The sequence below is a fragment of the Eurytemora carolleeae genome, unplaced genomic scaffold, assembly GCF_000591075.1.
Source record: "Eurytemora carolleeae unplaced genomic scaffold, Eaff_2.0 scaffold29, whole genome shotgun sequence".
NCBI lineage: Eukaryota > Metazoa > Arthropoda > Copepoda > Calanoida > Temoridae > Eurytemora > Eurytemora carolleeae.
This window is the reverse complement of record NW_019396073.1, coordinates 134,418-150,218: the sequence shown is the minus strand read 5'-3', so window position 1 is coordinate 150,218 and position 15,801 is coordinate 134,418. Positions and strand designations below refer to the sequence as shown.

The following is a 15,801-nucleotide window of genomic DNA, read 5'->3' as shown; positions in this document are numbered from 1 at the left end:
AAAAGAATCGTATTTACCGTTGTGAATCGGACATGCCATCCTACAAATGGAAGGTCTACAATTCCTTTAAAATACTTTGTTGGTTAAATGGATGGTGGATGATTCGGGTTTTATAATGGTTGAATTAGAAATGGCGATCCTGAGAGAAACAGTTATCTAGGCTAAAATTGTTGCTAGGAAGTGGTTGCAAAGAGCCATGAAGATTAGTGTTTATAATTTGGCTTTTTGTATCTAATAATCGTGAAAACGGCCGAACCGATCTGGCCGTCAATGTTTGTGGCCACTAACATGACCCTAGGGAAGTCTGAAATTGTCCTGCATAAAAGCAACATATAAACGCTAAATATGTCACTAAAAGAGGGGTGCATGATCGCATTCTTAGTATTATACAATGGATATTGGATATCATATATTCATATAAAGGAAACATATTTATACATGTAAATGTACTTTGATGGTATCTGATGATAAATACCTAAACTTCAAATTGATAAATTACTTCCAGTTTAAAATATAGATACAATGATTAATTATTAGAGAAATTAAATGAATAGCGGGAAGTAATTGAACTATGAACCAAATCTCTTGAATCGGCGCACGAGAAAAATGGTTCAACTTAGTCTACGAAGTTCAACTAATTCTCGCTAATTATTAAATTGGGTTTCTCACAGAGCCAAAAAAAAACATCCTGGAAACCTCGATAAGACAAACATCAACAATAAATAAAAATTGACATAGTTCTATTGTTCAAACATATACATTCAAACATCAAAATAAATTAAAAACACGTTAAACATCTAACTAATCAGCTATACCACCCAAATATCTGAATATTCAAACATAACAAACATGAAATCAACAAAACAACAAAACACCCAATCATTAATAATATATTAACAGCCACAATCCAAAACATCGGATCATGTAATCTAAGATAAAAATGTTATTTCTATTCATAAAAAAACTAAATACTTATGTTTTTACATGATTGGCTTTATTTTGTTTCATTTTCTTGTTGATCATATTTTCAAGAAATATATCATTAATTTTTTTAACTTCATTGATATTAATCATGTTTAACTTAAAAACTTTTAAATGAACAAAATGAGTTAAACTCAGTCTAACCTCGCCGATTTGAATTGGACTAGACCAATAAGAGATTAACTAAAACGGACCTTAATGCTCAAATCTCTAGATTTTTGGCAAATGAGAGAGGCACGCGCGTTTAATTCATTCCGTCCATTTGAATATTATTAGAAGTTAGAACTTTAGTGTGGTGAATCTCGGGATGAAGCATTGATCTCCATGTTCTGCAGAACTACGGTGTAATTTAATCCCTCTCTAGTGTCCCGTCATAGTCATCCTTCCAATAACTGTAATTGAGGGATGAAGCATTGATCTCCATGTTCTGCAGATATATGTATTATGCAAATATTTTTGTTTTGACATTTTCGGCTGTTAAATAAACATCGTTGGAGTTTGAAAAAAATATAATAATATAATACTTTAAACATTTTCTTGAAAAATAAAAACATCTAAAAATTAAAGGAACTTACGTTCTTTTTTAAAATGTGAATGAGCCTTTTGGCATTGGCTCCTAAAACGGTACCCATAACATAGAAATAAACCACATTGAGTGTAGTTTAGTTTATCATTCAATACTTTTTTATATTTAAAGTAATTTACTATAACAATAATATATAAAGAACATATATTTTTTACATACAGCTGTCAGCTAGGCACCTTTGGCAGATCGCCACATTTTAAAGCTTAAGTTTTCTAAATTCTGAATCATGTACGTTCTTGTTCTTCTTACTTTTGCATTTTCATGTTTTAAGCCTTAGCTAAAAAAATCAATGTTCTCATGTTCAAGGTTTATTGACTATAAAGTTTGAAACTGGGATTTTGTTTACATTTCATGAAATTACGCAATTGGGCGTTGTCATACATAGTTCGAGCAATAAATTTAAACAAGAACTGTTCACAAAGGATCTATATAAAAAAATGACATCAATGCTCTACGAAGAAATTGCCAAAATTCAATAAAGCTAGCCAAGCAATTGCTAAAGTGATGCCAATGCTATTTTGAAATTAAATATGTAACTTTTGATCACAATTTGACCTATTAAAAATAAAAGTTTATCTTCTTATTTATATATTTATACTGTTTTGTCGGCAGACATGCGCTAAGAGCATGATAATAAAACTCCATAAGTTTAAATAATGATGAATTTAGACCTAAACAAGATTGAATTTTTAAAAAAGGCAGGAGAGTTTGTGTTTTTAAAAAATGTAATGAAATTCTATAATTTAGAATCTTTTTGTTACGCCTCTGATGCAGTTTTTTCACTTTTATATGGATACACTTTATATGGATACCCTTTATTGTATTGACCAGAGCTTTGGTAAACAACAAGCAATTGGAAACACATAGCTTTGCCTTGAAACTAAATTGGAACACATAGCTTTGCCTTGAAACTAAATTTTCTCAATAAAAGTCACCTTTTGAATTTTGAATTATAAAACCAATCTATAATAAAATCCTTGCTCTACCGAGTTCACCAATACAAGTTTGGGGCAAATCGGTCAAGGGATTCGAGAGTTATGATCGGACAGTCAAATAGACAAACAGAGATATTACTTACATATATATAGATACTGGGTGGTCAACTATACTCATATTAGGAGGGGGAGAAGGAGGAGTGAGAGAAAACTGATGGTTCTTGGTAGCACTAGTGGACTTCCTGAGATTGATTCCTGCTCAGGGTTTGATTTTAAGCTGGATTCTCCAGCGATTATACTGGTATCATCAGCCGCAGTAGTTTCTTCAGTACGGAGAATTCTCTGAATTGTATCCAACCCGTCTGTGCTCACCACCACATTCCAATCATCTCCGTACAACGTGTCCTCATCCATATTCTTGTCCTTGTCCTCATAAACATAGGCCGGGATATCAGGTTGCATGGTCCACGTTGGGTCTGGAGTGACTGTATCTAAGAGAACCTGGAGATTCTCTTGTTCCCACTGTTGCTCCAGGTCCGCTGTTGTAGCAGGGATCATTGTGCTCGTTTTATCCTGAGGCAAACTTAATTCTAACATATTCTCTTTAATGTTCAAAAATTGTTTTGATAATCACATATTATTGAAGATCAGCCTACAAAACTAATCCCAACCCATCGACCTAATCCTAGCCAACCAAACTAATCCCAGCCTACAAAACTAGTCCCAGCCCACCAAACTAATCCCAGCCCAACAACCTAATCCTAGCCACCCATTTAAATCCCAGCCTACCAAACTGATCCCAGTCTATCAAACTAATCCTGGTCCAACCATCTAATCCCAGGCTACCAATCTAATCCCAGCCTACCAAACTAATCCCATCCTACCAATCTAATCCAAGCCTACCAAACTGATCCCAGTCTATCAAACTAATCCTGGCCAACCATCTAATCCCAGGCTACCAATCTAATCCCAACCAACCAATCTAATCTTAACCAACCAATCTAATCCCAATCTTATCTTTTTATTTTTTTTAAACCTAAAGATAAGTGTATCAAAAGATGCGTCTTAAGCCGCTGAATACCGTCCATTTTTTATATTTCAAAAAAAATTATTGAAAACTAAAAACCTAGTTTTTTTATATTCGGTAACCGGTGGCCGAATTTAAAGAATTTGAGCGGCGGTTTAAATTTAAGCCGCGGCTTAAATATGGTTGGTTCCACTTAAAATTGTATCAAATATTTCAAGATCTAAGCCGGCGCTTAATTTAAACCGGGTTTTGGCGGATTTAAACCTCGGCACAAATTCTTTAAATTCCATCTCCGCTTTATTTATTTACAGGAAATATTTTTCTGGCTAAAATTTGTGATTTGATTTTCACAAAAAAAATTTGAATAATTTTGAAAATTATAAAAACAAAATCCTCAAATCTTTTTTAAAATGTATCAAAGAATACGTAAGATCTGGATTTGAGCAATTTCATCAAAAAATGGCGCAGTAGTTTCAGCCTTAACCTAATCCTATCCTATCAATCAATTCCTAATCCTAACCTACCAACCATAATACATGTTTTTATTTTGAAAACCAGATACAATTAAGTTGTGTCCCTGATTATTAGTACAAGAGCTGACCCAGGTTTCCTCGACTCTATCCTCAACCAACCTGAACCAAGAAGGGTTCAGACAACAACATTTTTAATTTTAGGATTAATAAAATAACTTGAAGAAATTCTAAAACGTTTACTTTTTAAGGAAGTAACTGAGTTTTTGCCACATACTTAAATTTTCTTATCACTGCATAAACCGATATATACGTAGACAATTTGATCTGACAAATTCATAGTTTGAAAATTCAAATATCTTAAAAGTCTAAACTCACATTTTCTAACCCCGAAAGGTTTTCAGCCTGACGGTGTAAATCTTTTATTTTTCAAACTTATACTATTTGATCTAAAATATTCATAGTTAGAAATATCAAAGGTCTAAACTATGAATTTTGAACCCCTATAGCGTTACAACCTGGATTTTTCAAACTTTGACTTTTTGATCTGACAGATTCAAGGTTTGAAATATCAAAGGTCAACGACCTCGGGTTAGAAAGATATAGGTATTAAAAAATCTGTGGATAAAAATCAGTTCCTTTCACGAACATACGACGTTAAATTTCCTAGGTTTCCAGCTAAAATTATAAATATCCTTGAAAACTTAGGTTTATTTGATGTACCGTCACGATTTTTAGGCAGCTAGAGCAAATTGTGAAGTACACCATATCTGGTTAATCGATAAAACGAACCAGTAAATGAAGATATTCCTTCTAGAAACAAATTATGTGATTTAGGATTATAGCCAAGATACTTTTAAAAATTTAGATTAATAAAAGTGGGATATTCGGAAGCACATGAATGGTACTTCTCTTGATCGATTAACTTAAAGGGACTGTAAAGGAAAAATGAAAGGGGGTATAGGATAAAACCTGAGAATTTCAGGTTCTGAACGATACCTATAAGACATCTATCTGATGTTCCTGTTTCGAGAAATTGACATAAAACTGTGTCAAAATTATACCAAAAAGGACATATGTGATATTTTGTACAAAAGTTGTAGCATTAAACAAATCATATTCATCAATTACGCAAAACCAATCTGAAAACGTCTTATAGGTATCGTTCAAAACCTGAGATTCTCAGGTTTTATCCTATAACCCCTTTTCGTTTTTCCTTCACAGTCACTTTAACCCTAGAGAAAATTTCAATCGATCCTCTATTTAAAAACCGTCTGATTCACATCCAATCCTCGAAATCTTAATCTAATCAATAATTAGATGTACGGGGCATTCAAGAGCTATTTTATCCAACCCGCTGCAGAGTTCAGAAACAACCCTAAACAAGGTTAAGACTAAGCTATAAGCTTAGGATACTATTATTAAGTTCAGATTTTTTCAGGATTAAAAATATGGCACAAATTAAGTTTCAGATACTTGTATTTCTGGAATACAAGCGGAGAAAGAGAATTAAGTAAGAAATCCGTGCTTTGATCCTAATCTTACCACCTCACATGACCCCAAGAAATGTTTATGACTGGTCAAAATTAAAACTTAAAAAACTTATTTAAAGTAAAAATCCGCAAAATTTTGTTTTAATGACAGAACGATATAAAAATATGCAACGTGAAGTGCAACAGTTCCGCTTCAGATATATTGCATTGGATGTAATGCAAGAAGTATGACGCATGCGTGTATGAGTGATCTTGTTGGATTTTATCAGGACTAGAATCTCAATACAGCTCAATGCAATGGAACATTAAAACTGTAAATCAAAGTTAAGATGTCAGTTCTCTAATTGAGAGCTACAAACGTCATCGTGAACATTCATATGAGAATGCAACTTTTTTATTACGACACATGTCAATGTTTTTTTTTTTGCAGGATGTCTAAAAATTAAGAGATAATTTTTTTTTAACTCCATGTTTACACAAATAAATAAACCGAAACACAAAAAAATGATTTTGTATAAATCTTCTTTTTTTTTAGTCCTTTAGTTCATCAAACTGGAGATCGAAATCTTTATATATTTTTATACATTTTTATACATTTTTATACATTTTTATACATTTTTCTGTAAGTATTTTGTTTTGCTTTAAAGTTTAAAGTTTAAAATTGCACAAGCATTGTCAAGATCGAGATGGGTGCACTTGTAAAGCCACAGCTTAAAAAAACATCTGACAAAAGTGTATACAGGGTTTCTCATAAACGATGAGACTTTATTGACGACATGAACATCTTTAAATAAAAAATATAGAATTGAAACTGGTCAGTGAATAATCTTTGTATGGAATGTTGACTTTTTTTGTCAATGACCAAAACAGGTTTTTATTTGCAAATACCCATATGTGTAGGGGAGAAAATGTTAGATAAATTGTATACAGTAGTCGTCTCCAAAGCATCATGATTTGTGGGTAACCTTTTAAATTACATCTATGTAGGATACGGGCATAGAGAAAGGAAACGAAGAGATGTATACATAACATACCATCCTTTCTAGATCATTTAAAAAAAACCTCAGTTTTTAATGAAAATAAATCAGACTTGAAATTGAACTAATATCCTTAGAATTACAAAACAGAATGGGGAAAATAACGACATTGGATAATTTTAAAATGGTTGCCCTCTCCCTAATTTACCCTTTTTCTTCTTCTAGCTCCAGTATGGAGCTGTAGACTGTGGAGCTGATCCTATGTGAGCAGCTTTGAAAGTTTGACATGGAGCTTCTTGAATCCTCATCAGAGCAGCTTGCAACAGCTTCCTCAGATTCAGCTATACGTTGGGAAAGCCTAAAAAAGCAACATAGTATTGAGAAATTGATTTTTCGATTAAATTTTATTAATTCTCTTAGATATAACGTGATTAATGGTGATCGTATACCCTGCAGAGCACTAAGACAACTCTGAAAGTTAATTATAAAAGTTTTATACAGCCTAGACTTTAAAGTGTCACAACGCCTTGGCCTTTGGTTTAACCTCACCAACTTACAAATACTTTTTAGCCTTAGCCTTAGACATGTAAAAAATGCTACGCACTTGTTTATAGTTTAAGTTTCAAAACAGTAATTGGCAAAATACTATTAGATTTTTGCGTGAGAGCGTGCACATCTTGGTTTGCAGTTAGATATAACTTTATTCAAGGGATCAAGAATTTATCCTTCAGAGGTCGGTACTGTGTGTGGAATATCCTTAATCTTCAACATTTGATCTAGATATTCAGGGTGGGTACTGTGTTGTGGAGTATCCTTAATCTTCAACATTTGATCTAGATATTCAGGGTGAGTACTTGTAAATTTAATCCCTCAATTAAAGTTATGCCAGCAGGGTATGCCCACGGAATATCCAAGTGGAGTTAAACTAATCCGTTGGTAGGTCTGCATATTAAACTAATCCGTAGGTAGGTAGGTAGGTAGGTCTGCATATTAAACTAATCCGTAGGTAGGTCTGCATATTAAACTAATCCGTAGGTAGGTAGGTAGGTCTGCATATTAAACTAATCCGTAGGTAGGTAGGTAGGTCTGCATATTAAACTAATCCGAAAGTAGGTCTGCATATTAAACTAATCCGTTGGTAGGTCTGCATATTAAACTAATCCGTAGGTAGGTCTGCATATTAAACTAATCCGTAGGTAGGTCTGCATATTAAACTAATCCGTAGGTAGGTAGGTCTGCATATTAAACTAATCCATAGGTAGGTAGGTAGGTAGGTAGGTAGGTCTGCATATGATGGAGATCAGCCGATATTCACAGCCTTTTTCAGAAACAAACTTACAAAGAGAGTTAAATAAAAACTTGTAAAATTGACTGATGAATTTTCCTTGCTTGACAAATACGGGATAAATTAAAACTGCATACTATTAAATCAATTGTATTTCCAATAAAAAGCTGCAATATATCTAAATATGTTTTTTACATTTACAAACTTGCAATTAACAAGTGACACATTTACGACAAACGGCTGTCACGAAATATAACAACTTTAGTAGATAGATAGATAAAGCAGAATAATGACAGAAATTGAGCAGCTAAAGGTTTAAAGAAGTTAAAATTATTTTTATTTTATTTTTTTCAGTGTCAAACAAATTGTTTACATTGTGGAGGACAAAATTATGCAATATGTTGGATACGATTAGAAAGCCTGCAGAGTGAACAGCATAAAAGTAGAAAATTAGAAAGCTGAAAGTTTCTTTTTAGAAATAAGTAAATAAATCAATTCAATACTTACAAACAAGTGTTTATTTAATATATTATATTCAATGAAATTTTTAAAAAGTAAAAAAAATTCCGGAAACCTGTCATATAGTCATTTTGAAAATTTTACTTCTATCTAAAGTGTCTAAAATTAAGGATTATGGAAGGGTTTAGGTCCTCACAGCTCAGTTTTGGGAGTGGAACTGGAATCTTAATTTTCAAAACTGTCAGCTTGAAAAAAATAAAAATTGTGTTTATAAAACTTTTAATCAATTATAACATCATTTCAAACAAAACAAGCAGTATTCATCTTTTTCTACAAAAAGTATCTTAGAATTTGCATTTAAAGGATTTNTTACATTGTATGTATATCGGAAAATATTTGTTACATTGTATGTATATCGGAAAATATTTGTTACATTGTATGTATATCGGAAAATATTTGTTACATTGTATGTATATCGGAAAATATTTGTTACATTGTATGTATATCGGAAAATATTTGTTACATTGTATGTATATCGGAAAATATTTGTTACATTGTATGTATATCGGAAAATATTTGTTACATTGTATGTATATCGGAAAATATTTGTTACATTGTATGTATATCGGAAAATATTTGTTACATTGTATGTATATCGGAAAATATTTGTTACATTGTATGTATATCGGAAAATATTTGTTACATTGTATGTATATCGGAAAATATTTGTTACATTGTATGTATATCGGAAAATATTTGTTACATTGTATGTATATCGGAAAATATTTGTTACATTGTATGTATATCGGAAAATATTTGTTACATTGTATGTATATCGGAAAATATTTGTTACATTGTATGTATATCGGAAAATATTTGTTACATTGTATGTATATCGGAAAATATTTGTTACATTGTATGTATATCGGAAAATATTTGTTACATTGTATGTATATCGGAAAATATTTGTTACATTGTATGTATATCGGAAAATATTTGTTACATTGTATGTATATCGGAAAATATTTGTTACATTGTATGTATATCGGAAAATATTTGTTACATTGTATGTATATCGGAAAATATTTGTTACATTGTATGTATATCGGAAAATATTTGTTACATTGTATGTATATCGGAAAATATTTGTTACATTGTATGTATATCGGAAAATATTTGTTACATTGTATGTATATCGGAAAATATTTGTTACATTGTATGTATATCGGAAAATATTTGTTACATTGTATGTATATCGGAAAATATTTGTTACATTGTATGTATATCGGAAAATATTTGTTACATTGTATGTATATCGGAAAAGCGAAAGAAACACAAACCAATTCACTCTGAAAATCTTACCTCAGGACAAATGTTGTTTTATAAAGTTAATTTAGTTGGTCTGAGGGAACAGCTTTAATAAAGAATTGTTCAGGCATAGCATATACAGTATACAATATACAATTTTGAGCACTTTGAATGCTAATATTTCAATTTTTCAAGCAACTTATTTAAAAAAGGGAGGAGGGGTTGCAAATTACACCACCCTTTTCAGGAGAAAGGGAGACCTGACCCCTTGCACCCTTGTACAAGCCTGTGGAAGCATACTGACCATATTAATAATTTTAACTTGTTTATCCTTGCAATTGCAATTGTAAACCACATTTATTGTATTTTGATATTCCTATAAATCTACCAAAATTACAGAAGTCTTTTTGAGATATTAGGCAGAGCGTCGTAAATCGTTATACACCACCAAGTAACAATATTCAAGTCTTTTTGAGATATTAGGCAGAGCGTCGTAAATCGTTACGAGTATATAACCTGCAAAATGGTAATGGCACTTGGCGAATTGAATTTCATAGACATCTTTTTGGAAAATAAAGCTCGCATTTGGTTTGAATTAAGATGTGTTAGACGAAATTAACCAATTTATTTCAAATTGTTTTATTATTTTATTATATCAACATTGTCAACGCTTAAAAAAGCATCGGGAATGTCGAAGTCGGAAAACTTTTTAAAAAGTCCTTTAACAACTAGAAAAACACCCATTAAACTTTATTTTATTATTGATTGAAAGACATATCTTCTTTTGATTATCATAGACGATACATTGACAACTTTTTTCCATTTTTGACATCCTTTAACATCATAATTTTCCTAAAAGGAATTGAGTTTTTGCCACAAATTTAAATTTTCGAATTCCAATATCTTAGCAACCTGATGTAGTACACATTTGATATTTCAAACTTAGATAAGTTAAGCTAACATAATTCATAGTTTAAAATATCTAAGGTCTACGATAATTGGTTGGAACAATACAAGGACTAGAAAATCATAGTTTGTTGCAAAGACTCATTTCCCTTACCTGAAGCGTTTAACTATAGAACAAAGATCTAGACTTGAATCCTCCCCCCAGTGCTTTAAAAAGGCATCAGTATGCATATCCTAGAAAGTAAATTAGTAACTCGATTTTATTTATAAATCTACAAATTCATGTTTATTTAATGATCATTATATTTTTCTGACATATCATTTGTCTTAAATCTTCATCATTATTAAGTTGTTTTTATGTTGTTTTTATATATTTTTCATGAATATTTAAAACTATGAATTATTTTACACTTTTAAAACATGGTTCGAGTATAAACCTTACTCCTACTCCAATGGTGGTTTGTTTTGATTCTCGATGTGTTTGCTTTTTTGTTTTTTATTCTGTTTACAATATTTTATTGATATGAGTTATTATGTATATTTGTCCGTCTGTAAGTTTATCTGTTTTATATTTCTGCAATTTGAAACATTAAATATTAAAAAATCCCCCCCCATATTTTTGAAATTATTTCGATTGGGACTTTTAAGAAATAAAATTAAAAACTTTTAATTCTAATTTTTACCTTCATACTATTAATTTCTTGTTGCGAATGGCACTGCTTCCAGTTTTTAGAGCAAATATTAACTATTCCATCCAGAACAGTGCACAATAATTCCCCTTTCCCTTTCTTCCTAAACAGTTAATTTAGAATAAACTAGCTGGAGTTCCCGCCGTTTACCGCACTTGGTGTCAAATCAGGAGTTTAGCTGAAGTGCCCTGCGTTGCCCCTGGAATTTCAAAACTTTCCAAAGTTTTTCAGCCTATGTCACCTCCGGAGAATCAATGGGTTTCCTTAATTTATCTATATTCAACATTGTTTTCAATGCATAAATAAATACAATAATAGAATAAATAGAATAAATAGAATAAATAAAATAATATATTAAATAGAATAAATAGAATAATATAATAAATAGAATAAATGGAATAAATAGAATAGCAGTAATTTCCCTATCTTTAATCTAAACCAGCTGTTTAAAGGCACTGTAAGTGTAATTTTAAGTGAAACTGTAACTGTCTATTTTCCTTTGCGGTTTCTATGCAAAAGCGACTTGATTTCTAGCTTATAAGAAGCAATAGAGAAACTATCAGAACTAAACACTTTTTAAGTCAGAAAAACGACAATATCTTTATCTTACACAATTTTTATCAAGGATAACGTTGTAAATTGGACATTGCCATCTTTTGCATGGGGGTCACATGAAGTGACACTAACAGTCCTTTTAATAAAGATATATCATAACAGATGGAGTGATTGTCAACGTAGTCTACAGTCTTTCTTTTATGAAGAAACTAGCTTGAAAACCCAGCTTGGTCCAGGGGACTCATCTAAATAGTCCCACCGTTTACCCGCCCCTTGTCCTAAATTACGATTTTAGCTATTTTTCCCTTTAAACTTCAACTTAAAACAAACAAATACAGAAAAACAGAGATTACAACTTTATATAGAACTAGCTTGGGAACCCAGCGTTGCCCAGGGTACTCTATACTCATAGTTACTCCCGCCGTTTACCCGCACTTGGTCGTAAATCACGATTTGAGCTATTTTTCCCGATAAAAGTCGACCCACTCAACTAAGAATGTCAAAACCAAGCTAAGAACATTCCCGTGGTTCTCTCGAGTTTCCCAATCAGAGTTTGAGGCAAATAGGTCTAGGGGTTTCTGATCTTACAAACAAACAAACAGAGATTACAACTTTATATACATAGAAGATGATGCTAGGGGTTGTGACAGAGGGTAAGCTAGAAGGTCTGGAAAAGATGATGTTTAAACTAACCCATCATTATGAATCTGATGAGTAAAGTTTGATCTACAATCTGAGAACTGTTCCTGCATCCTTGTATGCTGGTCTTGTGTACAGGGTATACCAACCACCCCTGCAACAACTACTAAACATAATATTCACGATTAGGCATCCTAAATATTTCTTTTAACTATTATTGGACAGTCAATATCAGTACGAGTTCATTGATTTTCTTTCATTGTCTAAAATAATCATATATTGCTCGGTGGATGTTAGCTTATGGGGAAACATTCCCCCGCCCCTCCCTCTCCCTCGAGAATTTATTTTTATAATCTGTTTAATATTTACTAGGTCATATAACCTTATGATCTAATTGTGAATATGCCTGTGTGTAGAGTGGTCAGAAATAAAGATCGCATTTTCACTCAAATTCTTTAAATTTTGCAAAACATCTGATCCAGATTATCCTTTTGTTTATACTCAATTCACGGCTCACTCTTTTATATCTTGAGTTTAGATTAGGGTATTATTTTCAATCATTTATAACTATGAACAATGCTTTAAGTCTACCACAGTCAAGACAATACTGGTCTGATCTTGAAAAGTTGAAAACTTAGTGTTGTGTTGTCCAAATATTTTCTATAGATATTCAGTACTGACTCGGGAGTCGGGATAGTTTAGAGCTGGCTGGGCTAGTTCAGCTCAGGTCTGCTTGAGTATTCTGTACAGGCTCGAATGTGTCGAGCGGAAGGCTTTTATTTTGTACCGGCAAGCATATAAAATATGCAATTTACAATTTACTAGACTTGATGACTTTTTCTATTATTCACAACAGTCTAAGTAACTGAGTTTTAAATTTTTAACCACATCAGATGTCATAAACCTTTTATATTTCTAACTATGACTTTTTTAGATCCAATTCTATCTAAGTTTGAAATATCAAATGTTTACACCATCAGGTTACAAAGATATAGGTAGTATAAATTTGAGTTTGTGGCAAAAATTCAGTTATAACTTTGTAAATCTAATCGACACAAATCTATTTCTTTATATTCATGGAAAGTTGGTTGATCATAAATAGATAGATATTTTTATTACAAATATGTTAAACCAGCTGACATAATTAGATAAACCAGCTGACATAATTAGATAAACCAGCTGACATAATTAGATAACATTTTTTACAATTCAAATTTAGGTTCAATTTTTTCAGTTTTCAATGTACGAACGTCTATATAGCTGTTTGTAATCTGACAAGGCTGATATCTCGAATTAGAAATTTAATGAGATTGATTCACAACGGTACCTTTGTCGGACTCTGATCAAGTTATACAGAATAACAGTATAACAGTATAACAGTATAACAGTTGAGAAATATGATAAAAAATATACCACCCTCAGATTCTCGAATTTGGGGAATACCCTAATATAATTGGGAATTTGGGGGGAATTCTATAATTGTCTTGGTATTCGGGAAATTTCCCAAATGTCCTAAATATTAGAGATAGTTCCCAGATTCCCCAAATTCTTGTCAGAATCTGATATTGGTTAATTTAAGAAAGAAAAGAAAAATTTAAATACAATTTATAATTTAATTTAAAAATTTTGACTTAAAAAAAAATTTTAAGTAATTTTGGGAATTTACCAATTAACTGATTATTTGGGAAATTTCCCAATTACCTAGACGTTAAATAATATCTCAGATTCCCCAAATTCCTGTTGGACTCTGATGATGGCTTATTTTGAAAATTTAGAAATTTCTTCAATGCGTATTGGAAAAACTTCCCTAATTCATGGGTATTTGGAAAATTTCTCTGATTCTCCAAATTTCAATAAAAATTTGCAAGATTTTAGTAATTATCCAGATTCCATGGGTTATGGGTATTTGGGAAATTTTCCAAAAATTTCCCAAATGCTTATACGTATAGAGAAAATTCTCAGATTTCCCAAATTACTTTTGAAATCTCGAGAGTTACATTAATATTATCAAATTGCATTTTTCAACAGAAAGAGGGAGCTTAAATTTTAAAAAGGGAGATTTTTTTATGCTCTCGAGTGTTACATTCCTGTGTAACTAAAACATAAAACTAAAATATCTTAAAATGTCTCACCAGATGTTAAAACGTAAAAATACTATTTTAAAACACTTTAAAGTTTACAACTTAGAGTAGAACTTATCAAATATCAAAGGGAAGAAATATATCACTGAATCAAACATACAATCCTACACCAGATAATTGTTTGTATAAAAAAAAACATAAAATGAACCTTTATAAACAAAAGTAGATTTTCTAAAAAAAATCAAACAAACATACCCCTCGAAAGTATTTATATGGAATTATTAGAACGGTTATAAATATGAACACGAATACAAATCTTAAATATAAATCTTATGCATATCATATTTAATCCAATCACTTATCTTGCCAACATTTTGCAACTCTAATCTGGCAAATATCATTTTACGTATTTCAATTTCAAGCCTTTATGTGTGTCCCAGTAAATAAAATAATTTGTGAATTGCTCTTATTTCATCATATTTTGAATTAATAGATGTATGATCATGCAATATCAAAGAAGAAAATAATTAGAGGGTCTTAAATTTGAGCAGTGCCTTTATGATATTATATATTTTATAGATTGATAGATAGATAGATAGATAGTAAGTTTAGGTAGATGCTAGATAGATACTAAGATTAGATATATAGATAGATAGATAGATAGATACTAAGATTAGATATATAGATAGATAGATAGATAGATACTAAGATTATATATATAGATAGATAGATAGATACTAAGATAAGATAGATAGAGAGATCAGGGGCGTACCCCCCCTGAGAGGCTGAAGGGGGGCACCCATGGGGGAGGCTCTTTTAATATTACATCTGCTTGCTTTTCCCTTCCTCAGGCCAAGCACAGTGGCGTACCTAGGGGGGGGCAGTAGTCCTCTTGCCCCCCCTGGGAGTTCCAGGCAGGGCACTGCCCCCCTGGAAAATACAAAATTAAAAGGAAACTACGTTTAAAAAGTAACACCTGACAATGACAAAGACTAAGGATTTGTATAAATTCACTGTTAATACAAGGAGAGAAAAGTTTTAGCCTTCTGCACTGAAGAGAATATTTCATTACACAAGATGTACTATGACGGAGAGCAGACTTAACGATCTTGCACTTATAGCTTTACACCCTAAAAGGCTGTCTGAGCTCTCTACTGAAAAAATTATTGAAATGTTTGTGGCAAGCAAATCCCAGAAAATTGTAGCTTAAAGGAGTTGGTGAATATGTAGAATGAGTAAATTCTATCTAAAAATTTCAGAAGAAATTTCGTTTATTAGTAAAAATATAATTTTTAATGATGCTGTGATTATTGATTTAGTTAGCTGTGATGGAGTTAAGTGATAAATTTATAAAGTCAAAAAGTTAGTTTTTCAAGCAAAGGAATAATTTTTAGACTCTAAGGTTAGTAA

At 31.6% G+C, this 15,801-nt stretch overlaps 2 protein-coding genes across 2 annotated transcripts; both read right to left on the bottom strand.

The window, feature by feature from the left end:
• Positions 1-1,859: 1,859 nt before the first annotated feature.
• On the bottom strand, positions 1,860-4,197 carry LOC111713671 (uncharacterized). Its single transcript, XM_023488601.1, has 2 exons — positions 4,107-4,197; positions 1,860-3,075 (listed from the first exon to the last, which is right to left on the bottom strand). The coding sequence occupies exon 2, from the start codon at positions 3,058-3,060 to the stop codon at positions 2,677-2,679; it is 384 nt and encodes a 127-aa protein (XP_023344369.1). The 5' UTR covers positions 3,061-3,075; positions 4,107-4,197; the 3' UTR covers positions 1,860-2,676.
• Positions 4,198-5,304: 1,107 nt separating this feature from the next.
• Positions 5,305-12,946, bottom strand: LOC111713723 (uncharacterized). The gene is made up of 6 exons (XM_023488664.1): positions 12,717-12,946; positions 12,365-12,476; positions 11,111-11,219; positions 10,582-10,661; positions 6,678-6,827; positions 5,305-5,377 (listed from the first exon to the last, which is right to left on the bottom strand). Exons 1-6 carry the CDS (start codon positions 12,748-12,750, stop codon positions 5,305-5,307), a joined length of 558 nt encoding a protein of 185 aa, XP_023344432.1. The 5' UTR covers positions 12,751-12,946.
• Between the last annotated feature and the right edge of the window lie 2,855 nt (positions 12,947-15,801).

Excerpts from the sequence above, each read along its gene's own strand:
- LOC111713671 (XM_023488601.1), bottom strand. The coding sequence starts at position 3,060 with ATGATCCCTGCTACAACAGCGGACCTGGAGCAACAGTGGGAACAAGAG.
- LOC111713723 (XM_023488664.1), bottom strand. The coding sequence starts at position 12,750 with ATGCGATCTTTATTTCTGACCACTCTACACACAG. Across the intron at positions 11,220-12,364 it reads CATCAGATTCATAATGATGG|GAAGAAAGGGAAAGGGGAAT; the intron begins GTTAGTTTAAAC and ends TTAACTGTTTAG. Across the intron at positions 5,378-6,677 it reads GAGCTAGAAGAAGAAAAAGG|GGTTGTTTCTGAACTCTGCA; the intron begins GTAAATTAGGGA and ends AACCTTGTTTAG.